The sequence below is a fragment of the Platalea leucorodia genome (assembly GCF_965183815.1).
Source record: "Platalea leucorodia genome assembly, chromosome: 22".
Classification (NCBI taxonomy): Eukaryota; Metazoa; Chordata; class Aves; order Pelecaniformes; family Threskiornithidae; genus Platalea; species Platalea leucorodia.
In genome coordinates, this window is record NC_138844.1 from 4,290,248 (window position 1) to 4,308,407 (window position 18,160).

Here is an 18,160-nt window from a genome sequence, read left to right on the forward strand (position 1 = left end):
GCCCGTACCTGCGCCCGACAGAACTGCTCATGCTCTGACCGGCACAAAAAAACCCCCCAACTTCAACATTTTGATTTCTGTTCTCCTTTTTCCAGGTATATATATATTTTTTTTAAAGTCTTAATTCAGCCTGGGAGGGGTTGCGGTGAGGTGTCTTGAGCTTCGGGTGTCTGAGGGGTACACAAAATTGGAAGTTCGCTCAGCAGTAAAACTTGGATTAGACTTTCCCACAGGAGGTTTTTCTTGCTTAAAGGCAAAGGACGAGGGCGATGTTTGCTGCGCTTGGAGCAGGGCTCCGGTAAAGGGGGAAAAAACCCCGAAAAGCTTGTAAAAGCCTCAGCTTCCTTCAAACGGGGGGAGGGGGTGTGGGTCGGGGACCGGAGAGCGCGGGGCCTGCGGTTTAACCGTGACCGGTTCTGGGCTTTCGGCTGCTTTCTGCTGCTCTCTGCCTTTCCCCGTCGTCTCCGCGTCCAGCGCAGCCCCGGCTCGCCGGCTTGCGAGGGCCCGGGAGGGCTGGGCCTTGTGCTTCCCGCCGCGGCCGTGCCCCGGGGCGAGGCGGGCCGGGCCGGGAGGGGAGGCGGTCGGCGGCGAGGCCGGGCCGGGCCCGTTCCGTTCCCCCCCGAGGTGAAAGAGAAACCGCCCGCCCGCGTGACCCGCCGCCGTCACCGCCGGAGGCAGAACACAAACACTATCGGCCTCCTCTGATTGGTCTTCGCGGGGAAGGGGCGGGGCGTTACGGGAGACCAGCGATTGGTCTCCGTAGTAGGGTGGGCTTTACGCGGCGTTTTCGTGTTGCGATTGGTTGTGCCGCCGCTGCGGGGAGGGAGAGAGGGCGGGGCTTGAGCGTCTCTTCCCTCTTTGATTGGGTCTGGCGCGAGGGATGATGCCTGTTAAGGGTGACGGCGTTTCCGATTGGACCCCGCTACAGCGCGTGCGGGGGAGGAGCTCGCAGGGAGCTGTCATTGGCTTCCGTTAGCGCGGGCGGGTCGGTTGGCTGCGGGCACCCAATGGCCGCCGGGCTCCTCCCGCCGGCCCCGCCCCCGGAGCGCTGATAAGCGGCGGCGGCGGCGCGGGGGGTCAGTGCGGCGGCGGGCGCGGGCGGGGAGGGCCGGGCATGGCGGGGGCGGGCGGCGCCTCCTGCTGCCGCGGCGGGGCCGGGGGGCTCCAGCCGCTCCGCGCCACCGTCCCCTTCCAGCTCCAGCAGCGCCGCGGAGACGGGGGCTGGGCAGGTAACGGCGGGAGGAGGCGGGCACCGCCGCTGCGCAGCCGGGTCGGCGGGCAGCCCGCGTGTCCCTGCACCCGGCGGGGCGCCGGGGGCGGCGGACGGGCCCCGGGTGGGTTCCGAAACGGCAGCGAGAGCCGCTGCGCCCGTTCCCGGCGGCACCTCCCCGGGGCGGCCGGTCCCGGTACGAACAGCCCCGCGGGCTGTTCCCCTTCGCCCCGGGCCCGGCAGCCGAGGCGGGGCCGGGCTCGGCCCCTGCAGCGGGGGGTCCCGGTGCTGGGCGCGCCGACACCTCCCGTTCCAGCCGGGGCCGCGGAGGCAGCGCCGGGACTGGCGAAAGCTGCCGTGCGCTCGGGAGGCTTCTCCTAATTGATGCTGCGTGGGTGGGAGTGAAAGAGAAGCGAGAGAACCGAGGGCAGGGGAGCGGGGAAAGCAAACCGGGGGCGGGGGGGAAAGACCGTGAGCGAAGGAAAGCTTCAAACCGCGGGAGGCGGCCCCGAAACCGCCGGGGCCCTTCACGGTGCCGCCCGGGGGCTGGGATGGCCCCGGCGTTGATGCCCGGCCGGGGGTCAGCAGCTCTCCCTTGGCCGCCGGCCTCCAGCTCATGCTCTTCCATGACAACGATTTGTGTCTTCGGAGGTGGCTGCACAAAAAAACCGAGCCCTGTGCTTCATGCAGCTGATCTGGCTTGATAAAGAAGCAATAATTTGATTTGCGCTAATGGCAATTTGTCCCTAATTGCATTACTGAGATTTTTCCAAGTGCTTCAGGAATGCTTATTTAAATATAACTTTTTGGTGACCTAATAATAATCTTTGGCTTTTTTTGATGTACATATTACTTTTGGCTGTTTGTGGGACTGCTTTTGGATGTTGGGCTCGTGCTTGGCTGTTCATTATCTCAGGAAGTATTAAAATAGCAATGAAACACTTTTTGGGTTAAACGTAAGTTTAACCAGACTTCTGGAACAGAGAGGAATATTTGTCAAGCTTTGGGCCAGCTGATGTTCGTGGCATCTGTTCCGAGTGCTGGTCTCTTGTTTAATGCAGCAGCTACTTAATCCACTTTGCAGAGCAGCGAGCTGCAGCCCATCCTACAATGAGAATTAATGGCCCTTCGTGAAGCGTTGTGTTTCCCTACTTGAGACTTAGAGTCGTTCCTGCCACTGGCAGGGTTGGTATTGATCAGAGAAGCTATTAAAAAGCTTTTTGCTCAATTTACACTTGAAACAAGTTAATGAAATAAATTCTTTGGAGTGCTAGTCTCGGCTTCCCTCTCAGCAGTGTGCTGAAATCGAGGTGAAGTTGCTGTTAATAGGGCAATTACTCGGTAGCTTCAGATGTTACAGAGAAAATAAAGGAAATCTGAAAGAAGGGTTGTGTTAGAGCTCTGTTCTGTACCTACTCCAGAGCGTGGGGAATACCACGCAGCTTTCTGAGGGCAAAACTGCTGGAGCTCCGCTGACATGAACCAGAATTGCTGGTCTTCATTTCTTCCTGGCTCTCTGCCTCACTGTTCGGGCTCTAGGAGCCTGAGTTTTTCCTCTTGATCATAGTCATTTCATCTACAGTTTTAGAAGTGTTTAAATTTCCATTGCTCTCTGCTTCATCGCTCTTTGTACGCTTCAGTTTGCTCCCTGCATGCGTGGGAGCTGTAGCAGTAAACTGGCAGGGTTTAACCAAAAACCGGTATCCTGGTGATTTAGAATCTAATACTTTTGTTCCTACCTTTTAGGAGCTCAGCACGGAAATCCATTGCTTTATCGTATCTTTCCTCATTTGACTGCTGCCTTTCCGCATTGCTCTCGCGCTGCGTGGCGGCTGGCTGCCGGGCATCCGTGTGGTGCTGGCTTGGGGTTTTAGAAGAAGAGGTGCGGGGTGCTCTGGGGTCTGATCCTGCAGCTGCTCTGATAATAGAGGATCCCATTGAGATGAGGAGCAGCTGCTGAGTCTCTCAAAGGGCTTCTGTTAAGAGGAAGAGCTAGAGCTGGGGGATGCCAGGAAGGAGGTCTAAGAATATTTTAAAAGGACTTGACTTGCTGTTTAGAAATCCAAGATGTCAGGACTTCCAGTGATGAATCTGATGTGTGTCATTGGGGTCAATGTTGTGTTTTTTTGTTTTTTTTAAATCCTTATCCCTTCAGTGATGTGGCTTTTGGTGGTGAAGCAGGTAATGTGTTAGTGTTTGATCCTCTTCAGGTGCAGGCCAGGCCCATCCCTGTCGCATCCGTTCGTGCCGGGTTGGGTGGCTCGGAGGCGGCTGCTGGGGTAGACGGAGCTCTGCAGGTGCTGTAACACTGGCAAGGTTACACGTTCTCTGGGGTGGGATGAGCTTTGTGGAGACTTTGAAGTTTCAATCAGTTAACGGCAATGCTCGTGCTGTTTGTGGCCTCAGTTGTTTCCTCCAAAGCCCACGCGGAAGCACGTGCTGGTCGGAGAGTTTCCACGCTTGCATCCAGACTTCAGCCTGCCTGAGACCTGTGCCTCCGCGGTCGTGAATCCGCTGGCTGGGTGTAGCCCCAGTCCAGGCATTGCAGGTCTGAACCCTGACTTCCTCAAGCAAGACACCCAGAAGTCTTTATGCCTCTTTTTTTCAGTATGACACTAGGAAAAAATAGGATTATTTAAATAGCGGCTCAAATGTTAATTTGCAGACCCATTGGCGAACATAGCATTTTGTGAACGTGAGCGGGGAAGTAGTCTTAGTCATCTCAACTGGTTCGTGCACAGAGAGGGAGAAGATGAAAAATGGTGGAAAAGCGAAGTCATGTCACGTGTTACTAGTTGAGCAGACTCCTTCAGTGCACTCGTTATTAAATGTGTAGGGGGTAAGATGAGATGAATAGCTGAACCGGGAGTAACCCACCAGCTGCTTTTCTGGGTAGTGTTGGAGTAGGTTTCTTGGGAGGAGAAAGGGTGACTGCCTGCCTTCCGCGCGCTCCCTGTTTGTCAGCGACAGCGTGGCGTAGGAGAGGAGCAACGGCGAGGTGCAAGTCTTCACCTGTAAACCTGTACGGGTGATTTGGGGGTTTCATGAATGGCTTTGACAAGACCTGTGTCTTGCCCCTCATGTATTTCACGTTAACCCCCCCTGAAACTAGAGCTTTATTGATAACCTCTCTTCACCAGAATTCAGATAAGTTCACCAGTTTTCCCACCGCCACCCCTACAACCCCAGAATTATGCGGTGCCTTTTGGCTTTTCAGGAAGTTACTGTTGGCTGAGCTGACTCATCTAGATGGGATTTTGTTGCTTGCCTGCTGAACTTGCCTGTTTTTGAGATGCCCAGTTGTTTTTGCTGTGTGGATCCTGCTAGAGAGGCTAAGTGAGCAGACTGCCAAATATCTTTATTTGGTATCTGAATTAAACCCGTGCCTGGTGTATATTATAGAGGCAGACGAGTGGGACACTATTCGTAGGCAATGCTGTCTGAGTGTATGTTTAGCAAAGTGAAAATGCTTCTTTAGGAATAAAAATGCCTGTTTACCACTTGAAAGTGCTGTGGGATTGCTGCCTACATGGTAGCGATACAGCAGAGCTGTTCACAACATCTTTCTCTGCTGCTTTGCTGCAGGCGTCACGTAATGAGTGTGGGGGTCTCCTTCCCCCCTCAATCTTATTAATAGAATATCTTAAGTGCCTCAGGCCTCGCTGTGTTTGCTTTAGCGCTTGGTATCTGATGGGGTTTTGTGTCCTGAGGGATGGGTATGAAGGCTTTTGTTACTGAAATAGTGGTCCAGATGTTTGTGGTGTCTGCTCTTGAGTTTTCTTTTATGCTGTTTAACACCTGTAGTTTTTCAGGGGGTGCTTAAGCAAATGAACAAGGGACGCAGAGGTTCATAATGTTTATATCCTGTACCCAACTTGAAAGTGAAAAATTCCATCTTGGAGAAGGGGTATCTCAGTCGAAGTAGCAGCTCGGTTGTATTAACTCTCCAGAAGGGAAACAAAAACCCTCGAGTGAGGCTGTCATGGGAAAACTGTGCTGCTGCACTGTGCAAACAGCTGCTTCGGCAAGCTTTGCATTTCCAAATTTTGGGATTCACTATTAAGTAATTCTGCCTTTGCCTTTAGGGTTTTGCTGTGGGTAAGCAGGCTGATAGAATTAAAGGGTTAAGCACGGGTAGGGAGCTGTAATGGGGGAAAATAGTCATGTAGGGACTGGTGGAGGGATGGGAAAATCTTGAAGATGTCCTGCTGTTGCGCTAGCCAGGAGGAATCCTGCCTCTGTCCTATGGAATCAAATCAGGCTTTGTGCAAAACACAGCTGAGTACAGTATGTGGCTCAGGTTTGGAGGCAAAGTATTGCAGGTGGCTTTGTTTAATGTAGAACGAGTTTCTTGCACAGTAATTGGAGCCCATTCATGGTATTGCAGCCCTCTGCTGATAGGGATCATACCTTCAATCTAAACTTGCTGCTCCCAGTTTGTTAGCCTCTGGATACGGGTGTGGGAAAGGGGAAACAAAGGCCACATCTATAACTAATCTTGACTTGTGTTGACATTCCGTGGGTGAAACAAGTCTTTCCCTGCTTTAAAATGCTGGAGAAGATATTTAAAAACAAATTTGCAGGGGGAGGGGACTGTGCAGTCAGTGTGATCTCTCCCTTCTATAGCAGAATGCTCCAGAGGAGGTAAGACGCTCTCGGGTCATTTACCCTGGATGGGTTTTTATTTGTGAATCTTTCTTTCAGCTGGGGCTTATCTAACAGAATTGCATGGACCATAGCAAAGTTTTCAACATTTGTTGGGTGAGTAGAGAACTGAAGGAACCTGGGCATCTGTGCAGAGAAGGAGCAGTTCTGTTCCAGGTGTGGTAAACGTTTTACTTTTGCAAAAGAAAAAACAAGTACTTGGCCTAACCCTGTGAGAGAAATAATGCCGAGCACCAAAGTGCAATGAGTTCTCTTTATGCAAAGCTTGGATGTTGAAATGCTGCGTAAATGGCAGCGTTGACTACACCGAGCTGATCTTGGCACTCCCCTCGTGGCTCCTGCAGCTTAAGATGACGATACTGATTTAGCAGGATTCACAGTTGTACAAGAAAGATCTCCAAGAAAGACCAATAGTGTTGAGCCTGTAAAAATATTCCCTCTTGGAATTTATACTAAACAGGACTTTTTGCATTAAAAATTAAGCCTGTGGTGCTGCCATTCAAACCACCTGATAATGCAGGGTTGACTGCACAGGAAATGAGGAAAATATCAAAGCAGGTTGTGTGGTTAGCCCATTCTTTGAAAATAACGGGAGATAATTGTTTCCATGCTTGCCTGGAACCTGCCGCATGACTCTGGGCAAGCTGCTTCTCCTCCCCGTGCCTCAGTTTCTCATAGTTTGTGTGCCATCCTTTCAGGCTGGAAGCTTTCAGGAACAGGAATTACAGAGTTTGTACGGTTCCTGGCATGCTTGAGCCTGAGGCTGCTGTGTGCAACCGTTGTATGCATAAAGCTGCTGCGCTTACACTGTTCAGGCTAGCTTAACACTGAGCCAGTGCTGGCTTTGCTATCCTGCTTCCCAGTGAGAAAAGGAAGGTAATGAGAAGGGATATCTGATGTGATTTCCCCCCCCCCCGGCTGAAAAGCTGTTTCAGTAGCTTCATGTTGGCCTCCCCAGGCAGATGGCTTAACTGCAACTAGCCATAAAGATGACTGTGAGTATGGGAGGAGGGCTTGTCATAAAGTGTTTGTCATTTATGTAGTTAGATGTACACAAAGGACAGGAAACCTTCTCCTTCCTTGTTTTCCATATTGTTTGTAACTGTAGAAATATCAAGGATGTCCTACTCTGTTTTTGTTTTACTTTATCTGTACTGGAAGACTTCCAAGGGCTTGAGAATCAAAAGTTTCTCATCTCGAGAGTGAGAGCCCTGCCTTTTGCAGTAATCTTGATTCCTAGATGCTTATCAGGAGTTGATTTATGTAGGGTTAACAAAAAAGGAAAAAAAAAAACCCAAACCCACAGCTCCGTCTTCATTGCTTGGGTTTCACTCTTCTGATAGGGGTGACATGGATGATCCTGGTAGCTCCTTAGTCATCTGTATTCTCCAGGATCAGAATGAACAAGTCCTAAAGATCTAATGTTTGAACAAGTTTTTGCTTGTTTCTAAACTACTCTTATTGTTTGTGAGAGGCTGCCTGCCCATCTGTTTCTTTCCTCGTCCTTACTTAAATTTCGGAGATTAAAGCCAGTGTAGAGGCACTCCCAACCCATACCAGTGGGTAAGAAGATTGAAGATCCCACCAAAACGGTGCCTGGCATCAGGCTGCATTTAGGAAATGTGCACTTCAACCAAAGACTTTGAGAACGTTGAAATTTTTCAGATTGTTTTATCATTTGAAAAACAAACTTTGCAAGAATTAAGTTAAAGGTGAAGAGTTCAGTTCTTTTCCTCCGTCAACTGGGTGTTCAGATTCAGTTTCAGGCCTTGAGCCGTGTTGGAGGGAGTTGCTGTATAACAATGTCTGTGTCCAAAAAAAAAAAAGACAGCTTGAACTGTTAGTGTCCGCTATTAATTTCCTTCAATGATATCTGCAGATGCTGTGTCCTTTGGGCAGCTCTCTCCAGCTGTACTCTTCTCTTCTCGCAGCTTGTAACCAGGGGAGTGATTACAAAGCCTGGAATTTCTTCCCTTGTGCTCCCCGGGCCAGTTGTGAAGCCCTCGAGGCCGGTTCAGCGAAGCCTGCGGGGCAAGTGATTGCTGGCTTGGATCAGGTGGGAATCCAGCTCCCCAGCCTGGTGCAGGATCCTCTGTGCCCGTGGGTTTTCTGCTTTCCCGATGCCCCCCCGTCAGTGGGTTGCTCCTTTCTGTGTCGGTCGAGCGCCGAAGCAGAGAAAGGTTTCTGAGGGGTTTCTTGGAGGGCTGTGCTTTGGGAACAGCAGGTACTTTTTTGGGTGTCTTGGGCTGTGTGCGTACAGTTTGAGCAAGAGTCATGAGGGGCAGCGTGGTTTAACCACAGCTTCTGCCTCTTCACCGGAAGGTGCGATGGATTTCAGTGCTCTGAGGGTTTTGCATTTCTGTATTAATGTTTACTGAAATGAGCAAAGAGCTATGAAATCCCATCCTGGCATGGGTGTGAATTTCCCTTCAGTTGTAAATCGTCTTTAAAGGCAAAGGGATTATAATTTTTAAATATTGAGAGAGAGATGCAGAATACTTCCTTTGCAGAGACTTGAGGTGAAAAGACTTGGTGCCAGAAGTTACTGCTGTGGAGGTGTTAACTCTCTTTGCAGGAGCGGCTGAGGGTTGTGTATATCATTACCTTTTAATCTGCCTATAAATTCCAGGTTCATGCTCCTCTTTGAAGCCCCTGAACATTCAAATTGTTCTTTTTCTCTACCCATACATATCAATTGCAACTGGTTGTCTTGCTGCATTCTTCTTCCCGGTTGCATTACTACTGAACGCGACTTTCCTTTCTTGCTTTTGGGATACAGTGAGATTTTTCTTTTCCTAGAAAATGCAGACTGTGTCCAGCCTTCAGAGGTTGCTTGGAGTCATCCCGCTGCCTGTCTTGTACTGGAGATCTTCTCTGCATCCCTGCTTGGCTTTGTTTTCTGGTGGGGGTTTTTGTGGAGACCCCTCAGACGGTGTGGATTTATAGCCTCGCTGGTCTTTCGGTACCTTGAGTGAGCACGTTCTGGCAGGCTTCTCTGGATCTCCTACTCCATTTCTGGTTAAAGCTTGAGATCTTCCCCTTGTCTCCTCCACTTAAAAAGACCTGTCTCTAGCTGGTTTTGTGGAGAGGATGTATTTTTTTTTCTCTCCAGCTTCTGTGAACTTTCATCCCAGCACCTTTAACTCTTGATCTTGCCTTCGTTCCTGTGTTGGTAGCAAGCTCTGACCGTGCCGACAATCGTAGTGAAATGCTTCGGTTTTCTAGCACGTTTGCAGATTTCTGTAGTGTACTAAGTATGGGATTTTAAAGTTCATTAAGAACAAGTAAAACTGCCTGTTCATCTCCTTTTAGGCTTTCTGGGATTCCCAGAGCAAAAGCATTTATTCCTTGCACAATCCTGCGTTGCTTTCAGATTGTGCGATAGATTTAAGGTCCTCTCCGGGAGGGCTTTTGCAGAAGCAGCACGCAATAGCAGCGCTTCGGTGTGCCACGAGGACTGCGATGGGTGCCAGCGTGGTTTCTTAAATCTTCACGTTTCTTCTGAATGTGGAGAGAGCGCAGTGAAGGCACAATGCTGGGAAAAGGCAGTTCTTTCCCTGTAAAGATTTTTAGTCTTTGCTATGTTAAAGATTGAGACTTCAAAAAGAACTGATGCCATTGCGTTTCCTCAGTGCAGCAGTCAGGACACACAATTTTCTTTACCTGCTCCATCTGGGGGGGGAATTAAATAAAACCTGAGGATTTATTTCTGAAGCTTGCTTGCTGCTGGGAATTTTTGTCCTATTTGGCAACAACCTGTCAGGTAACTTGATTCACCATGATGAAACTGCAGGGAAATTGAAATGAGATTTAAACAGGTTGTAATGTGGAAGCTTCAGTTTCGGTCTTTATTTCACTAACACGTCCCCTGCTTGTCACTGCACTGGAAATGCCCGGTTAAAGTGGTTTTGGCCCTCAGAGGAGATACGTTTTCTGATCAAGTACCATCTTGCAGAGTGAGGTTAGATGAAGTGCGGTTCCCTGACGTGGTTTGTGGATCGCTGTTCGTAACACCCTCTGGAAGTCCTGCGCGCGTCTCTTGTCCAGTTACATTTTAAAACACGAAAAGAAGGGAAGACGCTGGATTTCTTGCTGTCTACCAGCCTCGCCTCCTGCTCGGTCGGACTGGAGCCAGCGAGCTCGGCGTGATGCTATGGCCCAGACCTCCTCTACACCAAAACTGTTGGTTAGAGCTGCAGCTCATTAAGCAGTGCGGCCCTTAAGGTGAACATAAGGTGCTTTCTTGGTGCTCTGGCATGGTAGCATAGCTTGTGTCTGCTGTCGGAGCTCCTGCCCTGGCAACCACCCCAGCAATGTCAGCGTTGGGTCCCTTCTGCTTGTGCCACCTGAACTGCCTTCAAGTAGCTGTTGTGCAAAAAAGTGTTTCATCTAGAGATCTCCCAGCTAGATTGTCTAGGAAGATGTTAAAGATCAAGGAAGTGGTGGTGGGGTGCAGTAGGGGACACTGATACACATCCAGCAGCCTGGTTGGTGTGAATATTTTGTCTCAAAGAGATGTTTCTGTGTCACAGGGTCCTGCTGTGGTTTGGCAAGCCCATGAGAAATTCAACTTAGGCATTTATGTTATCTCCCTGCCCCCATCCCCCAAATCAGGAGCATCTGAATAAGACACGTTGTAAAGAGCATTAAAAGGTGTAGATGAGGGAAGAACATACAGAACTTAAGTAATTAGCAGTAATTTCTGTTACATTGGGGTGGAAGATAGTTGCGTAAGTTAGTTATTATTGACAGAGTTGCTTAGGTTCCACCTCAGCTAAACTCTGCCTGAGAAATTCTCTCTTGAAAGCTTACAACTCTTGCTTGAGCCGGTAAACGGAAAACTGCATCCAAAACCATGAGGCAGGGAAAGCTTCCCTGCGTAGTGAAACCTCAGACAGCCTGTCATTCCATGGTTAACCTGAAAGCTGATTATATTTAAACATGAACTGTTATTTTATGCTTCATCGCTTGAAGATAGACCTTTGCAGGGGCTTATTCCAAAAATGTCAGGGTCCGAACAGCACGTCCCTAAATTTCTAAACATTCTTCTGATATTCAAGGGTTGGTTTCCCCAGGGTGAAATCTGGAGAGGGAAGGAAGAAGATTTGACTTTATTTTTGCTTGCCATTGTTTTTCGATTCAGCTGTAGGTACTCTTTATTAAGAAGTGACCCTGGAAGTTTTTAAAAGTTTACTGAAGACTTTCATTTTACCTTTCTAGATGCAGAGATTGGCTGGCCTAGAGAGACTGTTGAGGAAACTCTGAGCTCACTGATGTTGATGTGGTTGGGAAGGACCAGGGACACTGCAAATCTAGGACTCCAGTACTGAAAACTTTCTACTTTTAAATGTATGCATTGCACCAGTCTCTAACTTGTGGCTGCGTGAGAGCCTCGTGCAGCAATTGGAGGCAGCCAAGCGGCTCCTGGAGATACGGCGACGGTTCTGTTATCTGCAGCAGCTTTACTGTCGCATGAAAAGTAAAAGCGCCACAACCTGACGCTTCTCAGCTGTGGAGCTGGCTTGGACCAACTCCAGCGCTTGTGGCCAGGTGGCAGCTGTGCAGGCTCGGTGCGGAGGGATGATAATAGCACCGAGCTGTAAACAGGACACTCCACCCTGCCTCGGCGCCTCTCGCGCCCTCCTCCTCGTGCCCAAAACGCTGCGCCGTGCACGCAGCCTTTGCACCGTAAGGAGGGCAACCTGCCTCTGGCGGCAACCTGCCTCTGGCGGCAACCTGCCTCTGGCGGCAACCTGCCTCTGGCGGCAACCTGCCTCTGGCGGCAACCTGCCCTGCGTCTCCCAGCTGCCCCTTGCCCTTCGGGCTTCTCGGTGCTGCTTGAAAACAAACTGAGCTGTTCGGTAGCAGAGTTGTACTTCATGAAAAGCAATGACGGTTTGTGCTGCTCATACGTTAATAGCTTTAGATGTTTGTCAGCCCTCAAACACAATTGGTGCCGTTGTCACCGTAGGAGGCCGCGTCTCCTCTGCTCTCGGTCGTGTCTGTTCTCGAGGTCCTTTCGGGCTGGTTTCAGCTGTGTTGCCCTGTTGAAGGTAGGAAGGTGACCCCCCGTCGCCCTGGATGTGATGGTGGTATCAAAGGGGGCCTCTTGGAGAGCTTCGTGGGGGACGTGCGCTGTCACCGCAGCGCGGGAGAGGGGCTGCCCCGCTGCAGCAGCGTGCAGTTCTGCCAGCGGCCTGGCTGGGGAGAGCAGCGCGAGAGGAAGACAGCTGAGGTCACACGTCATGGAGATGCAAGTAACATAGCCTGCGGGGGCAATGAGGCACTGAAGAGGAAGCTGCAAATACTAACGAGTTTCTAAATTAGAGTTAGTGGTAGGTGTCTCACTGTTAACTGTTTTAGAGCAGGGAGTGTGCCTTGAAATGCCAGCTGGACCCAACACAATAAGGCTTTAATCCGGTGTGGACCTTACGAGGTGTGGCTGTCATGCGAGGACTAATGCTTCTCTTGCCCTCCCACGGGGCTTTTTGTTCCTACCCTTTTCCCACCTAGAACTGAAGAATTCCACTGCTCAAATGGTATTTTAGCTGATAAAAAGATGTATTTAACAGGCCATGTTCCTGGAACAGTCTCACCCCTGAGCCTGCCTGCGTGCCGCAGCACCTTTGTATACCGAGGTATTTGTCAAACACAAGGTACTGCGTAACAGCTTTAATGCTGGTTTTAGTGTGGTTAACTCGCTACCCGCCTGCCGTGCCCTCGTTTTGGGGAGGAAGGAGAGAACGTCTGTACGCAAAGCACCTGGAACAGAGCGCTGTGCATGGCCTTAATATCTTGCCAGGAGGCCACAGGGCTGGTTCTAATGTGCGTGGTAATTTGCATGTCTAATCAAAAGGAAATGCAAACAAACTTTCCTGCTGGCTTGAACTTGCCCCTTTCTTGCTATGTTTTTGGTTTTGGTGATAACAGCTTTTTTTCAGCTGCAGGGATGACAGCGGGGCTGCAGAAGAGGGCAGCTGTGCTCTGCCTGTGGGCTGCGTGTGGATCCCATCTAGTTCAGAGCTGGTTGGGGATGCGATGGAGGAGACGGGGAAGGCGAAAAGCCTGTGCTCTCGCCTGCCGAGAGAGGCGCTTGGCTCTCCATCCTTGCGATGGGACTGCACCGGTGTGCATCATTGCTGACACACAAACTGAAACTAGGCTGATTTACAAAGCTTTTCTGTTAATCGTGTTTCTAGCTACCGTTATGAGAGTGATGTCTGAACAGGCAGCACGGCTATCCCATGGAAGCTGGGCAGACCCGGAGCTCCTGGATTTGAGCTGAGGCCCTGCCAGCAATGGGCTGTGACAGTGAACAGGTTGCGCATCTCCCTTTCTGGTCTTTGCTGAATGAATGCACGCACCTACTAGTGACACCAAGCGCTCGCGTGGTCCCACTGGAGGATCCAAACCTTTGCAGACTTTCTCTTGGCCTCCTTGAAACTGGAAGCAAGCAGTAGCACGCTTCCTTGGGGGAAACTGAGGCACATGGGCTCCCTTTTGCTGTTGGGTTTTACCATGGTAAGAGCCTGGGTTCTCTGACGAAGCATCGTGCTCCAGCTAGTAAGAAATATGGCCTTATAGACAGCGTAGTGGGTTTTTCTCTACAGCGCTCATGCAAAAGCAATGTGGATGTGCTGAGTATTTCACTTGGTTGTGTAGCAGCTGCCTCGACTTTGGCTGGAATGTCTAATCAGTGGCTTCAAGCAGCCACTTAAGGACTGCAGTAGAATCTCTGCTCCTAGAGAAGCAATCTCTTGGTGATAAGCGTGAATACGGCTCTGCAGCGGAGCGGAGGAGTGAGCAGCAGGGCAGATTGGGCGGTCAATCCACCGGCCCTTGCTGGCCCACTCCACTGAAGTGGTGTTTCTCTTGCTGCTTGTTTTCGATAGCTGACTTTGAGCAGCAAAACTGCCTGCGCCAAGGCTGGGCAGCGGCGTGGCCTTGGCAGGGAAGAGCTGCTGCTGTTGTGAGAGTGGGAATTCACTGGGCACGTTGGAAGCTATAGGACTCTGGTTTCCGACAAATACATGGACTTCTCCAGGCTGTATGTGCTAGTTCCCTTCTTGTGATCTTTGCAGTGGACGTGGGCTTGTTAATTGTGATAGCTGTTGCTGAATCTTGGCTTTGGAAGTCTAATTTTCTTTTCTTTTCCCCCTTGTCTAGCTAGCGTTCCCTGTGCTGCTGCTGCGGAGAAGACCTGCCGTCCCCGGCAGCCCCGTGTGCGGCGCACCTCTTCGCTGGACACCATCGTGGGCTCGTACCTGCTGGGACAGTGGCCGCGGGACGCTGAAGGAGCTTCCACTTCGTGCATGAATGACAAAGCTACCCAGGTACGAACGCCTGCGCTCAAGGCTGCCCTTGAAGTCTCTGGGCCAGGAGAGGGTTGCAGAACTGAAACGAGCTGTGTAAACTAGGGGTGAATAGGGAAGGCATTAAATTTCCATCCGTCCAGCTGCAACTTTCTAGGAAGGCTTTTTTTCCCCTTTTTGCTTCTCAGCTTCAATTGATTCCACTTTGGTGCAGAGTTAGAATTTCCTTGGCCTTGTTTGGAGGCAGATGGCCTCTGGCTTTCTGCTCCAGTACTGGCTCAGCACCGCTTTTTTTTTTTTCTGGCTTGCGGTTCTGGGCCAAGTCCTTATACAACACTCGCGGGCTGTGTGCCACACGCTGCGAGAAGTCAAGGGTGCTCCCGCAGAAGGGCTCACTAGCACGAACGGCGCAGCTCTCCACTGTAGAATGGAAAAGCTCCAGACCTCGAGGAACTCTTAGCAACCTGTAAATATTACTGTATGGCAGCAAATAGTGCTCGCCTATCTGCAGAGGTGAAAGAATTTAGAAGGATAAGAGCATCCGTTTGCTTAACAAGTTGTTTATTTAGCACATTCAATCTCTGTTAGCTTGCTGTTTGATCTTCGCTATTCAACAATTTATTACTGGGCTGTTTGCAGGAAATTCTCAATTGGATTCCAGCTTCCATTGTCCTTTTCCAAAGTGTTCTTGCCCGCTTTTGTTTCAGTTCTAGTGCCCAGGAGCGCTGCTGAGGGCAGAGGGCGTGCTGGAAAGGAAGGGAAAGAATTTGTCTAGCTTTATTTCTGAGTCAGGGAAGCACACTCTTCCTCTTTGTCTTCATCAGCAGCGGTGAGAACTCTTAACCCCGGTGTTTTGGGGCTAATTAGTTTTTCTTGCATGTGGCCCTTTTGGGGAAAGGGTTGGAGAAAAGGGGCACCTCCTCCTTCCCAGAATGGAAGATACCACTGTGCTAATTCAGACTCTGCTGAGCGTGGAGCTGATCACTCCTCTTGGCAGTGAATAGGCCAGGTGTGCCGCAGTCTTTCATCAGTTATCTGCAAGTGTCTTGCAAATGCTAATTTTACCTTGCAGCCTGCCTGTGAAAGGAGCAGTGATCTCCACCGTTCCACACACAAACCCCTGTGTGTCAAATGACTTGTCTGTTGAAAGCTGGGAATAAAGTCCTTGGTTCTCGACTGCCCTGTGCGTTCACAAAACGTTCCTCATCGTAACCTCCAGGACTTTGCCACTCCTTCCATGTTTTCAGGCTTAATAGTTATCAAACTTGGGTCTTCTCTGCTAGCCAGTACATGTTTACTTCCCTCCTTATTCAGCTACTGATCAGCTGTTTTGCAGAGCTCTGTAGATTTGCTGTCATGAGGTGGTTAAGTGAGAGATACAACTGCAGGTGCTCAGTGTGGGGGTGAGGATGGCAGCACTGTACATGATTGGAGCTTGTGGCTTTATCTTGCTGTGCAAAGCATTTTTTTCTCTCCTTTTTCTGAGGAAGCGGTTTTGCCACAGTTAGTACAAAAGGTTCTGTAATTTCCTTCTGCCTTGACAGTCTGCCTGCGAGAGGTGGGACGCATACGCGCTCTTCGCTTTCAGGCCTTCCTATTGCAAACAGCGTCTTTTCTTCCTTTTTAGGCCCTAGTTTTTTGTCAGCACCGGTGCAGTGCTCAGTGCTCTGGGTATCGCTGCAATAAGTGACTTCTCAAGCAGGGCTCAGGAGGCTTCTAGCAGCTTGAGGAGAGTTTCTGTCACGTCCTGCAAAGCAGGACCGTTCTTAGCAGCTGGAGTTCAGCTTCCCACCGATTTGCCTCTTGCAGTAACGTGGGATCGGGCTGCGGTCTTGTCTCTTAGACCTTTGCCTCTTCTCCTTGGCTTTCTTACGTGCGTGGTCTCCTGGGATATAAAATGACACAATGTTTTGGGATAACAGCCAAGTAATGAGTTGTTTAGGAGAGAATATTTGAGGTAGGAAATGAGATCAGATGTGCCATGTGCTGAAACTGCAAGGTTGGTCTTTGCCGTAGGATTTCCCATCGCGTTGGTCTGTTCCTCGGCTCTGTCTGGCACGGTTCAGGGGGAGCACGGGGATGGCTGCGACCGTTGAAGGGATTTCTTCTCTCAAACCAGACTGAACGCTGTAAATCGATCAACTTCTGTGCTGCGATGCCTGCTGCTTACAGGCATTGCAAAATGGAGACCTCGACAACAAATGGGTTTAGCTGTAGGGAACGCAGTGTGCTCTGCTTACAGAGCTGTGTGTAAGGAGGGGGTTCATTCAGAGCCTGTTAAGGCAGGAGAGGGTTGGATTGCTGCCTAGAAATCACATGTATCCCTTTACAGAAGGAAAAGCTGGTACCTGTCTAGGTAACTTGCCTTGTTCCTTTGATTTAAATAGATTTTAAAACCTGTTTTGAGAGAAGAGGCTTCTGTCATCCTCATGACTCAACAGGGTTGTTTAAAACAGCTGCTGTTCTTGCAGTAGCCTCTGGGGAGATCAGTTAAGCTGCTTGGAGAGGAACTGTTCTCAGGCCCTTGCACCTTCTGGCAGCCTGTCGCTGAGGATGGAGGAGGGAAGCGTCATCCAAAGCCTCCCACAGAAATGGCAGGCAGCAGTGACACGGGGTGAGCGTTCTGAGAGGCACCGAAACGCGATGTGGGGGGAAAAAATGATGGCTGGTCTTGAAAATGATGTGCCTTGGGACTGTTCCGATCCCGGAGTCTCTGCCGAGAGGGCTGAGTGCAGTGGAAGGAAGTTCACACCCTTTGCTGATCAGATTAACAGCCCTTTCTGATTTCCATTGATATTCAAAATGTAGCCGTTGCTTGGAAAACAGCTGCGTAAAGTGGTGCTGAGGCTGTTTTTCTGCATGAAGAGAGTCAGCCGAGAGCTGCCAGCCCCGCGGCCGCAGGGACGCGAGCTGGAGAGTCAGCTGGGTGCTTCCAGCGCTCCGGCAGCAGCAGCAGTCAGTCTGCAGGCCAGGCTCTGGTTTTGGTAACGCCTTTGAGCTCTGATACGGGAGCCTGAGGTCTCAGCAGCAAGTTGTGTGTTCTCACAGTTGGGTGAGGCTTTTCCTCTCGGTAATGCTTCTTCGTACAATGAGTGCCTGAAACCCTACGTCACCGATCATCAGCCGGGAGCCCGTGCGAGCAGCGCGGGGGGCGGTTGCGGTTGTTTCTCCGGGGTAATGGTTTGGCGCCCTTTATCTCACCTGGTGCTTGTGGTGATTAAGCCACTGACTTTGGGGCAGGTCTCTTGCCACGTAGGTCTGTGAGGTCCAGTTGCCCGATAACCACGAATCTGGCCGAAGTGACTTTGTTTTGGCAAACAGAAATAGATGGCTATCTCTTAATGCACGCTACTGAGTATTGCACTGAGGGGGGGAGACTGGAATAGGACTGCGAGCGGGCAGTAGTTGAGCACTTATTCTTAGGACTCTACCACCAGTCTCTAAACCAGCAAACGTTGTGATTATTCTCAGCCGTGTTTCTCATCACTTCAGACTCCAGTGTCCTGGCATGACGTGGAAGTGGGGAAAGCCAGCTCCAGTGCCCACAAGCGTTCTGCTTCTTGGGGTAGCACAGATCACCGCAGAGAGGTAAAATAGACCCACTCCCGATGCTTGAGCAAGATCTGTGTTAGTTGCTGGAGGCTCCTGCTTGCGTGGGAGGGGAGTGGGAGGACAGGATACTAGTGAGGATGAGACCTTAGCCCTTGTTCTCATCCCTAACGCTCTGTGCTTCAACCAAAGACTGATCTTGTTGGCTTCCTCGAGCAGGCAGCTGTTGTAAAGTAGCTCCGCTGAAACTCAGTGCATTGCTTGTTGGCGTCGTGGCGTGCGTGGGTCCCAGCGGGGCCTGGTTCCTAACGATCTGTAGGTGGAAGATAACCCAGACCCACTAGAGGAAGGGCACTGGCCACATCGCAGCGGGGGAGTTTGTGACGAGGCCTTGCGGGTACTTTCTGGGCCATCCTTTGAGAGG

The 18,160-nt window shown here is 50.6% G+C and overlaps 1 protein-coding gene across 10 annotated transcripts in view; it reads left to right on the forward strand.

The window, feature by feature from the left end:
• The window catches only part of FAM117A (family with sequence similarity 117 member A), a 33,073-nt gene that overhangs the window by 10,964 nt on the left and 3,949 nt on the right, over positions 1-18,160 (forward strand). For 2 of the 10 annotated variants that reach the window (XM_082331691.1, XM_082331690.1), the window contains 2 exons: positions 14,042-14,208; positions 17,659-17,775. In XM_082331691.1, coding sequence (XP_082187817.1) covers positions 14,188-14,208; positions 17,659-17,775 — 138 coding nt within the window. In that variant the 5' untranslated portion in view covers positions 14,042-14,187. The other 8 variants (XM_082331688.1, XM_082331687.1, XM_082331693.1 and 5 more) reach the window with 7 other exon arrangements.